The sequence below is a fragment of the Oncorhynchus mykiss genome, chromosome 6 (genome assembly GCF_013265735.2).
Source record: "Oncorhynchus mykiss isolate Arlee chromosome 6, USDA_OmykA_1.1, whole genome shotgun sequence".
NCBI lineage: Eukaryota > Metazoa > Chordata > Actinopteri > Salmoniformes > Salmonidae > Oncorhynchus > Oncorhynchus mykiss.
In genome coordinates this window covers 78,874,078-78,893,043 of record NC_048570.1, presented here as the reverse complement: position 1 = coordinate 78,893,043, position 18,966 = coordinate 78,874,078, and the positions used below count along the sequence as shown (strand labels likewise).

Here is an 18,966-nt window from a genome sequence, read left to right as displayed (position 1 = left end):
TGGTCTGATTGCTCTGTAGTTGTGCATTCTGACTTGTTGTCTAGAGCTGGAGGGCATTCTAGAACAGAACTCCACTGAGCATCCTAACGCTGTGTTCTCTCTACCTCACTGATGTTTATATTCTCTCTCTCTCTACTCATCCTCCTCCCCTCTCTCTCTCTCTCTCTCTCTCTCTCTCTCTCTCTCGCTCCTTCACATCCCCCTCTCTCTCTCTCTCTCTCTCTCTCTCTCTCTCTCTCTCTCTCTCTCGCTCCACATCTCATCTCTCTCTCTCTCTCGCTCCTTCACATCCCCCTCTCTCTCTCTCTCGCTCCTTCACATCCCCCCTCTCTCTCTCTCTCTCTCTCTCTCTCGCTCCTTCACATCCTCCCTCTCTCTCTCTCTCTCTCTCTCCTTCACATCCCCCCTCTCTCTCTTACCCAGTGACTCTTATAGAGATGAAAGAAAGGAAAGTGCTTTAGAGGAAGGACACTCAGAGAAACGCTTGTTGTCTGTCAGCTCATAACCATTTGGAAAAACTATCTGGTGAGTTGAATTAATCTGTATGAATAAAGGTTGAATGAAAAATGGAATACATTAAATGAGTGGGGAAGACACTACACCGGTGATACTGGCCTAGTTTGTTGATGTTAATCATATCTCCCAGACTTCACCTGTCTCTCCCCTGGCCTCGAGGTTCTGCTCTGGAGAGGAGGGCTTGGTTGAGTGCTTCACTGATAGACTGTGACAGAGTTGTGTCTGTCAAAGCCTCATATACCCTCACTACAGTCCTTCTATCAAACCCTGAAACACTGCTCTAACTACCTGCCAATCTGTAAGGTGTATAGAAGAGACTGACAGTGAATATAGACTGGGTTAAGTACTCTGACTCTGACTGAGGAAGGCACTAGTGGCATGTATTCATGGATGCCAAGAGAAGCCAGGCTTCCCCAAAATATTGATAAATATATATATTTTAAATGGACTATTCGTCTCGCTGTGTTTCATAATTTTCCTTCAATTTGCAAGGCTGAATGTATCTCACCGGAGAAAGCATCCGAGTGAGCGAAACAGCGCCCCTCTGTCTCTGTATGTGTAGTCCATCTATCTGATGCTGTCTGGTCAAAAAGAGCATGACATTGTTGCCGCCTGTAGCGTTGAATACAAGTGAAGCCAGCAAGCATTTGGCCTCCATTCATAAAAAAGTATAAAATAATAGTCAAATAGTGTTGAAATAAACTGAGTGAGCTCAACTGTGAATGATCCTGGTGCACCAAAAAAATGTGTCAGTTTGGATTTGGCTTCACTCCAATCACATCACGAGAGCAATACGTCATAGACAGAAATAACTTGAATTGTTGCAGCTCATGTTGTTGTCCTCCGGTGGCTAGCTAGCTAAAATGGGCCCTTTCCTAAATTATCCATGGATGGAGACAGGGATTTGGAGTTGTGGTTTTACTTAATTATCTGTACTGGTCAATGATGGCGATTCTGATCCAACCATAAATTCATATGTGGTGCCCTAACCTGAGAGAATGGAAGTTCAATATGTAGCTAGATGTAGAAGGCAAATGTTAACTAGCTAACATTGCCCATGATAGGAAGTTAGGCTAGTGAGCAAGCATTTTAGCAAGGTAGCCTAGGACAACAAAAAATAAAAGCTTGTACTGTATGACAGAGTCACAGACCATTTCATCAACATGAAGGAGAGGAGGATGGAATTGGCATTTCTCTACAAGTAGGGTGAGTCAACATGTTTTTTCTACTTGCATGGATGCACACACGCACGCACGCACGCAAACACACACACACACACACACACACACACACACAAGCAGAGAAATCAGAACAGCCACATCATATTTAGCATACGTTGATTGGACTCATTTGCGTTTGGTATCTTTTAGTTGTCACTGTATTAAACTAAGCATAGGTGATTTGATGATGGTGAAATGTTGACATTGAAATGTTGCTGGATTTAGTGGAGGCAGTTCCTGTTTTCTTTGCGACTTGAGGTAACTCTCCCCGGTTCTAAATCAATAGTTGTTTAGTATTCCGAAAATGACATTACCTTGCTTGACCATGCTGTAGGTCATGTAACTGTTTGTTACATACAATATGCTTTGTGGACTTCACAGGACAGAGGTTGCTCTCGGGTTTTGTGATGAAACAAAGGTGTGGTTGAATTTATTCTGCCACTGTGTCTTCTTATTGTCTCGGCCTTAGGCCTATATATATCATGGTCACAAGGCATATGAACTAGCCTGTATCACATCCGGCCGTGATTGGGAGTCCCATAGGGCGGCGCACAATTAACCCAGCATCGTCCTGGTTTGGCCGGGGTAGGCCGTCATTGTAAATAAGAATTTGTTCTTAACTGACTTGTCTAGTTAAATAAAGGTTAAATCTGTATTACACATAAAGGTTAAATCTTTATTACACATAAAGTACACCTGACAAAAGCATTTCCCACAGATCAGGGTGAGGAAATATGTTTCCAAGTAAGGTCCAGTTCAATACTCACTGTAAGAAACACCCAACAGCTCCAATCAGAGTTCCTGTCCAATCTGTCTGTCTGACAGCAGATGGCTGTCTTCTTCTGGTTAGTTTATGGGCAGAAAGATGTGCTACCACTTTCTCCATCACTCTGTAAATCCCCCACCCTCCCATCAAATGTTTTTTCCTCACAACAACAACAACAACAACACTAGTATCTCTGAAAGTGTTGAGACAGAACAGGAACTGATTCTGATCGGCACGGAACCATTGTTCCTATGGGAATAGGATCTGTGTGTGTGAGCGCGCGTGGGTGTCACGTGTGGGTGTGCGTGTGTGTATCAGGCTGTGCAGACAAGAGAGTTAACACACAGTAATAACCTCAGGCTGTGACGCAGTAGAGTACGGGGTTGGGCTCTGCTGCAAGCACACATGAGAGAAGGAGAGAGAAGAGAGGGAGAAACTGTAGAAATAGCCTGCTCAGTGGTATATGTGTGATGTCATGGGAAAGAGAGTGAGAGAAGGAAAGAAAGAAAGAAAGAGAAAAAGAGAGTGGAGAGGGAGGAAGGGAGAGAGAGTGTGAAAGTGGCAGCAAGGGAGAGGTAGTTAAGAGAGAAACAGTCAGAAAGAGAGAGAGAGATAGACAGACATAAACAGAGAGAGAGGGAGTTACCCCTCCTCCCTGTCGGTTGACACCACCCACCCTCTGTTTGTCTGGGTCCACATATCTGATGCCAAAGTAGTCTTTCTCCAGCAGGTTAAGGTGGTGACAGATGAGATCAAACAGGTACTGTCCCTTTGCATCGCGCTGTAACACATAAGAAAACACTACATGAATAACTGAGGAGAGACAACTACTGTCACCAATGAGGGGTGGCAGAGGTGAAACCAGGTAGAGGAGATACCAGGTAATGCATCTCGCTGTACAACCGTGAAAAACAACACTAGTTAGTAGTGTAGGGGTGACAGTGGTTGGCAGCCAGGCAACGCCACAGACAGTGACTGACAAAGAGCTAAGGAGGAGAGGGGTGAAGACATGAACAGACACCATGTACAAAGATTTGGGGCTCAAAAGAAACTAGATTTCAATAACACCAGAACATGGTTAATATTTCACCAACCCTGGGGACATATCTGAGGAGAATCAAATATTAATATGCAGAAACAGCCATGTCTCGCTGAAACCTCTACTGCAGAGGAAAATACATGGTGGAGAGAAGCAGTACGGAGAGGTAGACAAGGTGGAAAATGGAGTGGAAGTGGAGCAATGTACACCTGGTGCAGACTGTGATGAGAAGGAAATGTAGAGAGTGAGAAATTCAATTGGTCCTTCAGTGTAGAGCTGTGAGTGGGAAATGGAATACGCCCTGCTGTGCAGTACAGTAAATGAGAAATGGAATGGAACCTGTAGTGCAGCGCATGACAAATGGAATGGTACCGCTTCTGTAGACTTCTCAAAGAGCGAGAAATGGAATATGCTCTGCTGCTTGCTGCCTGCTCAGGCATAGGTGGTCACTGGGTGACTGGGCTCAGCCCAGCCTGTCTGTTGATGTAATCAGTATCCACCTCAGCCCAGCCTGTCTGTTGATGTAATCAGTATCCACCTCAGCCCAGCCTGTCTGTTGATGTAACCAGTATCCACCTCAGCCCAGCCTGTCTGTTGATGCAATCAGTATCCACCTCAGCCCAGCCTGTCTGTTGATGTAATCAGTATCCACCTCAGCCCAGCCTGTCTGTTGATGTAACCAGTATCCACCTCAGCCCCAGCCTGTCTGTTGATGTAATCAGTATCCACCTCAGCCCAGCCTGTCTGTTGATGTAACCAGTATCCACCTCAGCCCCAGCCTGTCTGTTGATGTAACCAGTATCCACCTCAGGCCCAGCCTGTCTGTTGATGTAATCAGTATCTACCTCAGCCCCAGCCTGTCTGGTGATGTAGTCAGTATCTACCTCAGCCCCAGCCTGTCTGTTGATGTAACCAGTATCCACCTCAGCCTCAGCCTGTCTGTTGATGTAACCAGTATCCACCTCAGGCCCAGCCTGTCTGTTGATGTAATCAGTATCTACCTCAGCCCCAGCCTGTCTGGTGATGTAGTCAGTATCTACCTCAGCCCCAGCCTGTCTGTTGATGTAACCAGTATCTACCTCAGCCCCAGCCTGTCTGTTGATGTAACCAGTATCTACCTCAGCCCCAGCCTGTCTGGTGATGTAGTCAGTATCTACCTCAGCCTCAGCCTGTCTGTTGGTGTAATCAGTATCCACCTCAGCCCCAGCCTGTCTGTTGATGTAATCAGTATCCACCTCAGCCCAGCCTGTCTGTTGATGTAACCAGTATCCACCTCAGCCCCAGCCTGTCTGTTGATGTAATCAGTATCCACCTCAGCCCCAGCCTGTCTGTTGATGTAATCAGTATCCACCTCAGCCCAGCCTGTCTGTTGATGTAATCAGTATCCACCTCATCCCCAGCCTGTCTGTTGATGTAATCAGTATCCACCTCAGCCCAGCCTGTCTCTTGGTGTAATCAGTATCCACCTCAGCCCAGCCTGTCTGTTGATGTAATCAGTATCCACCTCAGCCCCAGCCTGTCTGTTGATGTAATCAGTATCCACCTCAGCCCAGCCTGTCTGTTGATGTAATCAGTATCCACCTCATCCCCAGCCTGTCTGATGATGTAATCAGTATCCACCTCAGCCCCAGCCTTTCTGTTGATGTAATCAGTATCCACCTCAGCCCCAGCCTGTCTGTTGATGTAATCAGTATCCACCTCAGCCTCAGCCTGTCTGTTGGTGTAATCAGTATCCACCTCAGCCCCAGCCTGTCTGTTGATGTAATCAGTATCCACCTCAGCCCAGCCTGTCTGATGATGTAATCAGTATCTATCTCAGCCCCAGCCTGTCTGTTGATGTAATCAGTATCCACCTCAGCCCCAGCCTGTCTGTTGATGTAATCAGTATCCACCTCAGCCCAGCCTGTCTGTTGATGTAATCAGTATCCACCTCAGGCCCAGCCTGTCTGATGATGTAATCAGTATCCACCTCAGCCTCAGCCTGTCTCTTGGTGTAATCAGTATCCACCTCAGCCCAGCCTGTCTGTTGATGTAATCAGTATCCACCTCAGCCCAGCCTGTCTCTTGGTGTAATCAGTATCCACCTCAGCCCAGCCTGTCTGTTGATGTAATCAGTATCCACCTCAGCCCAGCCTGTCTGTTGATGTAATCAGTATCCACCTCAGCCCAGCCTGTCTGTTGATGTAATCAGTATCCACCTCAGCCCAGCCTGTCTGTTGATGTAATCAGTATCCACCTCAGCCCAGCCTGTCTCTTGGTGTAATCAGTATCCACCTCAGCCCAGCCTGTCTCTTGGTGCAAATTTGTGGGCAGAACTGAAAAAGTGTGTGCGAGCAAGGAGGCCTACAAACCTGACTCAGTTACACCAGCTCTGTCAGGAGGAATGGGCCAAAATTCAACCAACTTTTTGTGGGAAGCTTGTGGAACACTACCCGAAACGTTTGACCCAAGTTAAACAATTTAAAGGCAATGCTACCAAATACTAATTGAGTGTATGTGAACTTCTGACCCACTGGGAATGTGATGAAAGAAACACAAGCTGAAATAAATAATTCTCTCTACTATTATTCTGACATTTCACATTCTTAAAATAAAGTGGTGATCCTAACTGACCTAAGACATGGAATTTTTACTAGGATTAAATGTCAGGACTTTAAATGTATTTGGCTAAGGTGTATGTAAACTTCCGACTTCAACTGTATACACGCTTGTATACCACCTTTGTTTTGTATTTTTGAGGAAAATAAAATGTCATTTTACTTCACCAATTTGGACTATTTTGTGTATGTCCATTACATGAAATCCAAATAAAAATCTATTTAAATTACAGGTTGTAATGCAACAAAATAGGAAAAACACCAAGGGGGATGAATACTTTTGCAAAGCACTGTACAAAAGGTTGACCCACAAAGTACAAACATCTTCTGAGCATGACTCCTAAAGTTTGGAAAGTTTTATTAATCGAGAGATCTATAGAACCTTGTCTGTGACATTGTTTTGAATAGTTCTCCAATCGCTGCATCAGACTGAAGATGAATTAGCTCAAGTTGCAGGTCAGTGGGAGCATTATCCACATACTTCTCTCCCTGGTCATCTGATAGGGAACAGACTAGTAGTGTCAGAAGGTGGGTGAAATTGTTGGCTTCTACTTGGCGGGTCAGGAGGAGTCATTTTCCCTTGAAGGCTTTGACAAGGCTATAGATCTGATGTGCAAAAAGGACCCTTCCCTTGTAGTTTGGAATTCAGTTCATTCATGATGGCCATGATGTCCACGGTGAAGGCAAAATCAGTCAACCATTATTTTTCTTGCAGTTGAGGGAAATCCACATATTTTCCTTTCATTTGCAAAAACTCAGCAATTTCCGACTTCAGGTCCCACACCCTTTTAAGCACCTCCCCCAAACTCAGCCATCTCACATTTGGGAGGTAGGGGAGATCTGCATGACCAGACTCTGTCTCTTCCAACAGTGAGACAAACTGCCTGTGGTTTAAAGATTTTCCTCTTATCAAGTTTACCACTTTAGTGACTGTATCCACAACATGACTCCTTTTCAGAACACATTTACAGAGCACCTCCTGATGAATAATGTAATGCAGGAAAATAATTTTCTGATCTGGGTTCAGCTCAGCTACTTGATCTTGTATCCTTTTCAAAAGGCCAACGTTTTTCCTGTCAAGTTTGGGCACCCATCAGTGGTCACACTAGATAACTTTTCAAAACTCAGTTCCAGCTTTGCCACACACTTATTAACCTCCTCCAATAAATCTTTCCCTGTGGTAGTGCTCTTCATTTACTGCACTGAAACAAGCTCCTCTGTAATTTCAAAGTCTGGGGTAATGCCTCGTAGGAATATCAACAAATGCGCCGTGTCACGTACATCACTGCTCTCATCCAGGGCCATGGAGAAATAGGTGAAATCCTTTACCTTGTCTTTCAACTGTTGTTCCATATTTTCTTATTTTTCATATTTTCATATTTTATGTCCTCAACACGCCGTGTCACTGTTCGTCTTGACAGGGAAACATTTCCAAACAACTCTTTCTTGTCGGGGCAAAGTATTTCTGCAGAGTCAATTAAACGTTCTTTAATGAATTCGCCCTCAGCGAATGGTTTGCTATGTTTCGCAATTTTGTGGGACAGTACATAGCTAGCTCCCGCAATTCCGTCATTTGCTGAATGCAGTTTTGTGAAAAGTCCTTGCTGCTTTTGCAACTGAGAAAGCAACTCTTTCGATGCACTTGCCCTCTGCTCAGAAGACATATTCCTATGTTTCTCTGCATGCTTCATCTGGAAGTGTCGGGACAAGTTGTAGTCTTTCAAGACAGCGATGCTCTCTTTGCACACTAAGTACACAGCTTTCCCTGATTCCTCAATAAAGAAATAGTTCAATGTCCACTCTTGCTGGAACACCCAACATTCAGTGTCTACTTTCCTTTTTTTATCTTTGAAAAACTCATTTTTGCGCAATTTCGAGATAGCTACTATTTGTAACTGTGACGTGTGTGTCAGCCTGTCAGTCACTGTCTGTTCTCATGCAGTTGTTATTTATAGGTGCCTTCAAAATAAATGTCCCACAAGTGGTGAGAGTTAAATCATAACACAAAGGTATTCATTGGGATTTTCATTTGACTAACAAATACCTTTTTCAAAACTTTACTATAGCAAATTCTCTACGTGATCTGAGCATGATTCCGTGGGCCGTATTGAATCAGGTCGCGGGCTGCATACAGCCCCGGGCCGGCCTTTGTCCAGGCCTGGTCTAGGCCCTGGTGCGTTGATTAGTGAGGACTGCTGGGACAGTCACAGGTGGGGGCTCATGCCTTTCTACTCCCTCTGTACCTTCTAGCCAATGTCACTGACATACTACACCATTCACAATTGTGCACTTCTCAGGCATTGATTAATGCATGCTAACGCAGCAGCCCGCTACAGTACAGCCCAGCAGTAGTATGTGGCCCAGCATGGAGACAGCTGTGTTTAGTGGCAGCTAAAACTCACATACTCTACTCTACTGTAATATGAATGACCCAGGCCCAGTAATATGAATGACCCAGGCCCAGTAATATGAATGACCCAGGCCCAGTAATATGAATGACCCAGGCCCAGTAATATGAATGACCCAGGCCCAGTAATATGAATGACCCAGGCCCAGTCATATGAATGACCCAGGCCCAGTAATATGAATGACCCAGGCCCAGTAATATGAATTACCCAGGCCCAGTCATATGAATGGCCCAGATACAGTAATATGAATGGCCCAGTAATAAGAATGGCCCAGTTTACCACCATAAAACACATCAGCAGGGCTGAGGCTGGAATCTGGCAAAGCCCTAGGTGACTTTATGGCTCAGTGTTAGCGCTGAGGATGCATCCCAAATAGAGCCATATTCGCTATATAGTGCACAACTTTTGACCAGAACCATATAGGGAATAGTGTGCTATTTGGTACGCAGACAGAATGTTCTGAATGTTAACGCTGGCTAGCACCACAGAAGCCTGACCTTTTCCAGTCTCTCTATGGGATCGCACATTCACTGGCTACTGTCTCTGTCCAGGATGTCACCGTCACAGCAGCTATACCACACACACTGAGGACTATCCTCCACGACACGAAGCGCTGACTCGCACTCCCTTAAAATACAATCATCCTGCCGGTCTGAGAGTGGCAGGCAGACACAAACACCGCTCCACAGAAGCACATACAGAGACACTGCACCAACGTATACATGCATATAGTACCTGCTTCCTATACTAAGCTACATAACTTATCTACAGCCAAAATGAGGCAGACAGCCTCTCTAATGAATCACAGTGTGTGTGATGTCATTTATGGCAACTGTGTTTACTGAAAGACAACCAAACACAGAGCCATTTATCACGACAGGTCTGAACATTTAGGAATGAAATGAACTGGAACCCAAACACAGGCTTTCATTCATTAGACTAATCCTAGGGTTTGTCCCAAATGGCTCCCTATTCCCTTTATTGTGCACTACTACTATACAGAGAAGATGGTGCCATTTTGGATGCACTCAATAATCTCTGTCCTTCACCAGGAACAACAACACTTTACATATTTAGCAGACACTCTTATCAAGAGCAATTAGGGTTACGTGCCTTGTTCAAGGGTAAATTGACATATTTTTCACCTAGGGGATTCAAACCAGCAACCTTTCGGTTACTGGCACTACACTCTTATCCACTAGGCTACCTGCCACCTATAGCACTTAGCAGTCACTAAGCAGCTTTACATACTGTATTATGGCTACATAAGCACCACTGCACATTGCACGTGCATACAGCTGACCTCAACTTGTACTGAATGTATACTTTGCATATTGATGAGATAAATTCAACTTTAAAAAGTTGAGAGCAGCACCCCTGGAACAGAAACAGCAGTACTGAAGCAGGGCTGAAAACAATGACTGTATATATTAGAGGACTGAAGCAGGGCTGAAGACAATGACTGTATATATTAGAGGACTGAAGAAGGGCTGAAGACAATGACTGTATATATTAGAGGACTGAAGCAGGGCTGAAGACAATGACTGTATATATTAGAGGACTGAAGCAGGACTGAAGACAATGACTGTATATATTAGAGGACTGAAGCAGGGCTGAAGACAATGACTGTATATATTAGAAGACTGAAGCAGGGCTGAAGACAATGACTGTACATATTAGAGGACTGAAGCAGGACTGAAGACAATGACTGTATATATTAGAGGACTGAAGCAGGGCTGAAAACAATGACTGTATATATTAGAGGACTGAAGCAGGGCTGAAGACAATGACTGTATATATTAGAGGACTGAAGCAGGGCTGAAGACAATGACTGTATATATTAGAAGACTGAAGCTAAAGCGTATTGATCCAATGCAAAGCAAAGCGGTCTCTGATGTCCCTATGGGAATAAGCCCAGAGACGAGCTACTCTGGAGGAACAAAAACTATGTAGGAAAATGCTGTATTGTACAATATAGATTTGTGGGGAGTGTGGATGTTATGTTAATGCAGAGTACCATGTTTTGGTACAGTATTCCACTGCTTTGCTCTACCACCTACCATCTACCACCTACCACCTAACACCTACTACCTACCATCTACCATCTACCTACATCATCATCTCCACTTTACTGTTGAGCATAGCACATATGTTAATACAGAGAGGATGGGGTTATAGAAGGTTTAATGAGTGAGGTTCAATCAGAGATAATGGAAGCATCTCATCTCAGAATGAACAAAGGAAAGCTACTGATGACTTTCAGTGTGGCATCTTCATTGTATAGTTTGGATTTATTATGAGCTTCATTCAGTGTGTGTGTGTGTTTGTGCATTCCTGCATGCATTTGTGTGTGTGTGTGTGTGTGTGTGTGTGTGTGTGTGTGTGTGTGTGTGTGTGTGTGTGTGTGTGTGTGTGTGTGTGTAGTGCAAGTACACATACAGTATTTCTTATTTCTTCTCTACCACACTTTCTAATCTACAGAACACCATTACTGCCAGTGAATATCCCCACCCACTTTCTAATCTACAGAACACCATTACTGCCAGTGAATATCCCCACCCACTTTCTAATCTACAGGACACCATTACTGCCAGTGAATATCACCACCCACTTTCTAATCTACAGAACACCATTACTGCCAGTGAATACGACCACCCACTTTATAATCTACAGAACACCATTACTGCCAGTGAATATCCCCACCCACTTTCTAATCTACAGGACACCATTACTGCCAGTGAATATCACCACCCACTATCTAATCCACAGAACACCATTACTGCCAGTGAATAACACCACCCACAATCTAATCTACAGAACACCATTACTGCCAGTGAATAACACCACCCACTATCTAATCTACAGAACACCATTACTGCCAGTGAATAACACCACCCACTTTCTAATCTACAGAACACCATTACTGCCAGTGAATATCACCATCCACTAGCTAATCTACAGAACACCATTACTGCCAGTGAATAACACCACCCACTTTCTAATCTACAGAACACCATTACTGCCAGTGAATATCACCATCCACTATCTAATCTACAGAACACGATTACTGCCAGTGAATATCCCCACCCACTTTCTAATCTACAGAAGACCATTACTGCCAGTGAATATCCCCACCCACTTTCTAATCTACAGAACACCATTACTGCCAGTGAATATCACCATCCACTAGCTAATCTACAGAACACCATTACTGCCAGTGAATAACACCACCCACTTTCTAATCTACAGAAGACCATTACTGCCAGTGAATATCCCCACCCACTTTCTAATCTACAGAACACCATTACTGCCAGTGAATATCACCATCCACTAGCTAATCTACAGAACACCATTACTGCCAGTGAATAACACCACCCACTTTTTAATCTACAGAACACCATTACTGCCAGTGAATATCACCATCCACTAGCTAATCTACAGAACACCATTACTGCCAGTGAATATCACCACCCACTTTCTAATCTACAGAACACCATTACTGTCAGTGAAGATCACCACCCACTATCTAATCTACAGAACACCATTACTGCCAGTGAATATCCCCACCCACTTTCTAATCTACAGAACACCATTACTGCCAGTGAATATCCCCACCCACTTTTTAATCTACAGAACACCATTACTGTCAGTGAATATCACCACCCACTTTCTAATCTACAGAACACCATTACTGCCAGTGAATACGACCACTCACTTTCTAATCTACAGAACACCATTACTGCCAATGAATATCACCACCCACTTTCTAATCTACAGAACACCATTACTGCCAGTGAATATCACCATCCACTAGCTAATCTACAGAACACCATTACTGCCAGTGAATATCACCACCCACTTTCTAATCTACAGAACACCATTACTGCCAGTGAATAACACCACCCACTTTCTAATCAACAGAACACCATTACTGCCAGTGAATACGACCACTCACTTTCTAATCTACAGAACACCATTACTGCCAATGAATATCACCACCCACTTTCTAATCTACAGAACACCATTACTGCCAGTGAATATCACCATCCACTAGCTAATCTACAGAACACCATTACTGCCAGTGAATATCACCACCCACTTTCTAATCTACAGAACACCATTACTGCCAGTGAATATCACCACCCACTTTCTAATCAACAGAACACCATTACTGTCAGTGAATATCACCACCCACTTTCTAATCTACAGAACACCATTACTGTCAGTGAATATCACCACCCACTATCTAATCTACAGAATACCATTACTGCCAGTGAATAACCCCACCCACTTTCTAATCTACAGAACACCATTACTGCCAGTGAATATCACCATCCACTATCTAATCTACAGAACACCATTACTGCCAGTGAATAACACCACCCACTTTCTAATCTACAGAACACCATTACTGTCAGTGAATATCCCCACCCACTATCTAATCTACAGAACACCATTACTGTCAGTGAATATCCCTACCCACTATATAATCTACAGAACACCATTACTGCCAGTGAATATCCCCACCCACTTTCTAATCTACAGAACACCATTACTGCCAGTGAATATCCCCACCCACTATCTAATCTACAGAACACCATTACTGCCAGTGAATATCACCACCCACTTTCTAATCTACAGAACACCATTACTGCCAGTGAATAACACCACCCACTTTCTAATCTACAGAACACCATTACTGTCAGTGAATATCACCACCCACTATCTAATCTACAGAACACCATTACTGTCAGTGAATATCACCACCCACTATCTAATCTACAGAACACCATTACTGCCAGTGAATATCCCCACCCACGTTCTAATCTACAGAACACCATTACTGCCATTGAATATCCCCACCCACTATCTAATCTACAGAACACCATTACTGTCAGTGAATATCATCACCCACTATCTAATCTACAGAACACCATTACTGCCAGTGAATAACACCACCCACATTTTTAATCTACAGAACACCATTACTGTCAGTGAATAACAGCACCCACTATCTAATCTACAGAACACCATTACTGCCAGTGAATAACCCCACCCACTTTCTAATCTACAGAACACCATTACTGCCAGTGAAGATCACCACCCACTTTCTAATCTACAGAACACCATTACTGCCAGTGAATACGACCACCCACTTTCTAATCTACAGAACACCATTACTGCCAGTGAATATCCCCACCCACTTTCTAATCTACAGAACACCATTACTGCCAGTGAATAACACCACCCACATTCTAATCTACAGAACACCATTACTGCCAGTGAATATCACCACCCACTTTCTAATCTACAGAACACCATTACTGCCAGTGAATATCCCCACCCACTTTCTAATCTACAGAACACCATTACTGCCAGTGAATAACACCACCCACTTTCTAATCTACAGAACACCATTACTGCCAGTGAATATCACCACCCACTTTCTAATCTACAGGACACCATTACTGCCAGTGAATAACACCACCCACTTTCTAATCTACAGAAAACCATTACTGCCAGTGAATATCACCATCCACTATCTAATCTACAGAACACCATTACTGCCACTGAATAACACCACCCACTTTCTAATCTACAGAACACCATTACTGCCAGTGAATATCACCATCCACTTTCTAATCTACAGAACAACATTACTGCCAGTGAATATCCCCACCCACTTTCTAATCTACAGAACACCATTACTGCCAGTGAATGTCCTCACCTACTTTCTAATCTACAGAACACCATTACTGCCAGTGAATATCACCATCCACTATCTAATCTACAGAACACCATTACTGCCAGTGAATAACACCACCCACTTTTTAATCTACAGAACACCATTACTGTCAGTGAATATCACCACCCACTTTCTAATCTACAGAACACCATTACTGTCAGTGAATAACACCACCCACTTTCTAATCTACAGAACACCATTACTGTCAGTGAATATCCCCACCCACTTTCTAATCTACAGAACACCATTACTGCCAGTAAATAACACCACCAACTTTCTAATCTACAGAACATCATTACTGTCAGTGAATATCACCACCCACTATCTAATCTACAGAATACCATTACTGCCAGTGAATATCACCATCCACTAGCTAATCTACAGAACACCATTAGTCAGTGAATAACATCACCCACTTTCTGATCTACAGAACACCATTACTGTCAGTGAATATCACCACCCACTTTCTAATCTACAGAACACCATTACTGCCAGTGAATATCCCCACCCACTTTCTAATCTACAGAACACCATTACTGCCAGTGAAAATCACCACCTACTTTCTAATCTACAGAACACCATTACTGCCAGTGAATATCACCACCCACTTTCTAATCTACAGAACAACATTACTGCCAGTGAATATCCCCACCCACTAGCTAATCTACAGAACACCATTACTGCCAGTGAATAACACCACCCACTTTCTAATCTACAGAACACCATTACTGCCAGTGAATATCACCACCCACTTTCTAATCTACAGGACACCATTACTGCCAGTGAATAACACCACCCACTTTCTAATCTACAGAACACCATTACTGCCAGTGAATATCACCATCCACTATCTAATCTACAGAACACCATTACTGCCACTGAATAACACCACCCACTTTCTAATCTACAGAACACCATTACTGCCAGTGAATATCACCATCCACTATCTAATCTACAGAACACCATTACTGTCAGTGAATATCACCACCCATTATCTAATCTACAGAACACCATTACTGCCAGTGAATATCACCATCCACTAGCTAATCTACAGAACACCATTAGTCAGTGAATAACATCACCCACTTTCTAATCGACAGAACACCATTACTGTCAGTGAATATCACCACCCACTTTCTAATCTACAGAACACCATTACTGCCAGTGAAGATTACCACCCACTTTCTAATCTACAGAACACCACTACTGTCAGTGAAAAACACCACCGACTTTCTAGGAGTAATTGAGCTTCACTCCAGTAAATTCATAAGCTACTTTTTAATCACACTGGCTGGCCCTCTTAGCACTGTTAGAAAGTTTTCCTAATAGCCATCACACTCTAATTACCAACCATGAATAATAGGCTTTCGCTTTAGGAAATAAACTGCTGCAGACTTGGGTTCTAATACTATTATAAATAATTTCAAATACTTAATCTGAGCGGCCTCCCAGTGGTTAAGGGCCACCAGAGACTCTGGGTTCGCGCCCAGGCTCTGTTGTAACCGGCCGCGACCGGGAGGTCCGTGGGGCGACGCACAATTGGCATAGCGTCGTCCGGGTTAGAGAGGGATTGGCCGGCAGGGAAATCCTTGTCTCATCGCGTACAAGCGACTCATGTGGCGGGCCGGGCGCAGGTGCCAGGCGCACAGTGTTTCCTCCGACACATTGGTGTGGCATGCTTCAGGGTTGGATGCACGCTGTGTTAAGAAGCAGTGCGGCTTGGTTGGGTTGTGTATCGGAGGACGCATGACTTTCAACCTTCGTCTCTCCGGCAAAATATAACTTTTTGGTAAAAACTCAACTCGTCGTGTTTGGAGGACAAAGAATGCAAAGAATGAGTTGCATCCAAAGAACACCATACCTACTGTGAAGCATGGAGGTGGAAACATCATGCTTTGGGGCTGTTTTTCTGCAAAGGGACCAAGACGACTGATTTGTGTAAAGGAAAGAATGAATCGGGCCATGTATCGTGAGATTTTGAGTGAAAACCTTCTATCAGCAAGGGCATTGAAGATGAAACGTGGCTGGATCTTTCAGCATGACAATGATCCCAAACACACCGCCCGGGCAATGAAGGAGTGGCTTCGTAAGAAGCATTTCAAGGTCCTGGAGTGGCCTAGCCAGTCTCCAGATCTCAACCCCATAGAAAATCTTTGGAGGGAGTTGAAAGTCCGTGTTGCCCAGCAACAGCCCCAAAACATCACTGCTCTAGAGGAGATCTGCATGGAGGAATGGGCCAAAATACCAGCAACAGTGTGTGAAAACCTTGTGAAGACTTACAGAAAACGTTTGACCTCTGTCATTGCCAACAAAGGGTATATAACAAAGTATTGAGATAAACTTTTGTTATTGACCAAATACTTATTTTCCACCATAATTTGCAAATAAATTCATTCAAAATCCTACAATGTGATTTTCTGGATTTTTTTTTCTAATTTTGTCTGTCATAGTTGAAGTGTACCTATGATGAAAATTACAGGCCTCTCTCATCTTTTTAAGTGGGAGGACTTGCACAATTGGTGGCTGACTGAATACTTTTTGCTCCACTGTATATGTACATATTCTTATTCCATCCCTTTACATTTGTGTGTATAAGGTAGTCGTGAATTTGTTAGATTACTTGTTAGATATTACTGCACTGTCGGAACTAGAAGCATAAGCATTTCGCTACACTCGTATTAACATCTGCTACCCATGTGTATGTGACCAATAACATCTGCTACCCATGTGTCTGTGACCAATAACATCTGCTACCCATGTGTCTGTGACCAATAACATCTGCTAACCATGTGTATGTGACCAATAACATCTGCTAACCATTTGTATGTGACCAATAACATCTGCTAACAATGTGTATGTGACCAATAACATCTGCTAACCATGTGTATGTGACCAATACAATTTGATAAGATTTAATTTGACAACACTGTCAAACTTTTGTGAGTGTAATGTTTACTGTTAATTTTTTATTGTTTATTTCACTTTTGTTTATCATCTATTTCACTCGCTTTGGCGATGTCGACATGTTTCACATGCAAATAAAGCCACTTAAATTGAAATTGAGAGAGAGAGAGAGAGAGAGAGAGAGAGAGAGAGAGAGAGAGAGAGAGAGAGAGAGATTAGGATTGTATTGTCATGTCCCCTTCTCCAAACCGGGATGTTACTGGGGACATTATTAATGCTGGGCAATTTGATTCAGCTCCCTGGGCCGTCTCTGTGGCTGCATCCTAAATGGAAACGTCTTCCCTACATAGTGCAGTACTTTTGGGCAGGGGTCTATGGGCCGTGGTCAAAAGTAGTGAACTATATAGGAAATAGAGTGCCTTTTGGGACGCACCCTGAGTCGCTCTGTGGCGTGGACAAATGGTGTGTGTGGTGCCTCGAGGCCCAAGGCCCTCTTTAGTGGGTGGGCAGGAGAGGGTGGGCAGAAGGGGGTGTGTGGTCTGCCCTCATCCCAGGGGTGGCGGGTGAGGGTGGGCAGGAGAGGGTGGGCAGAAGGGGGTGTGTGGTCTGCCCTCATCCCAGGGGTGGTGGGTGAGGGTGGGCAGGAGAGGGTGTGCAGAAGGGATGTGTGGTCTGCCCTCATCCCAGGGGTGGCGGGTGAGGGTGGGCAGGAGAGGGTGGGCAGAAGGGGGTGTGTGGTCTGCCCTCATCCCACGTGTGGCGGGTGAGGGTGGGCAGCCTTGTGATATCAGCCACCATGACTCATGGGTAATGGGATTAGCAAAGGGAAGGAATGTTTAAACGTGAAGAAGGGAGTGAAGGAAGGAGGGAGGGAGACATTAGTAATTTGTTTAACCAAGCTAATGCTGATATTGATGCTCCATCATAGAAGTAATAAAAGTGACACACACAGAGAGAGGAAAAAGACTGGGGCCAAATGATCTTGAGTCCGTAATTTTAGAGCCGGTCGTCAGGCGGCACGCCGCTCAGCAGCAGACTATTCTCTTGGTCCTCCACGGCCAACCCAGGCCTCACTTTAGATGAATTATTGAAATGGGTTCCATATCACCCAGGGAAACACAGCATTAATATGTGATGGTGTCATATTAAGCTGCAGGTGGATGGAAGATTGCAACAACCGAGGAATGGAGTCTAAATGGTTGTTGTGCACCAGGCACTAGACAGTCAGCGACGGGGTTGCAAAGGGTCGGGACATTTTCCATGGGAAGTTAAGCCCGGGAATTTGGAGAATTTTGCTTAAATTACACATAAGGCAATTCTAGGTCTTGTGCATATTTTGGTTAAACTATCCATAATTCAATGGAATTACAACCCTCTGCATGCACAGTGCACTCTTTCATCACATGTACTGCTGATTCTCAAGATCTTGCACACTAATGAGATGCTATTGACCCACACTATTACAATCCAAGGAGTCCAAGGACTAATTGCTTTCTGGTTTTGATTACAATACTGGGTGGGGTGAGTATATTTTATATGACATTATTTTTTGTAAATAGTAAATAGTAGCCTACAGCAGAGTGTGTTAAAATCATTTCTAACTTGTTAACAATTTCTGGTAGTTAGTTTTTGCTACCATGTGGGTTTTAGCTTGCTTGACCCTGCTAACTGAGGAGTGTTAATTCACCGGTTTCCATACCTGTTTCATTTTAAAACATTTATCTTACAAAGAGTTATTTAATCTATCAACTCCCGAGATTAGGCTGACAA

The 18,966-nt window shown here is 43.8% G+C and overlaps 1 protein-coding gene across 1 annotated transcript in view; it reads right to left on the bottom strand.

Annotated features, from left to right (window-relative positions):
* LOC110506124 (FERM domain-containing protein 5) overlaps positions 1-18,966 on the bottom strand; it is a 145,731-nt gene that overhangs the window by 16,294 nt on the left and 110,471 nt on the right. The window contains exon 2 of the mRNA XM_036981014.1: positions 3,179-3,283. Coding sequence (XP_036836909.1) covers positions 3,179-3,283 — 105 coding nt within the window. The remainder of the gene's footprint in view (positions 1-3,178; positions 3,284-18,966) is intronic.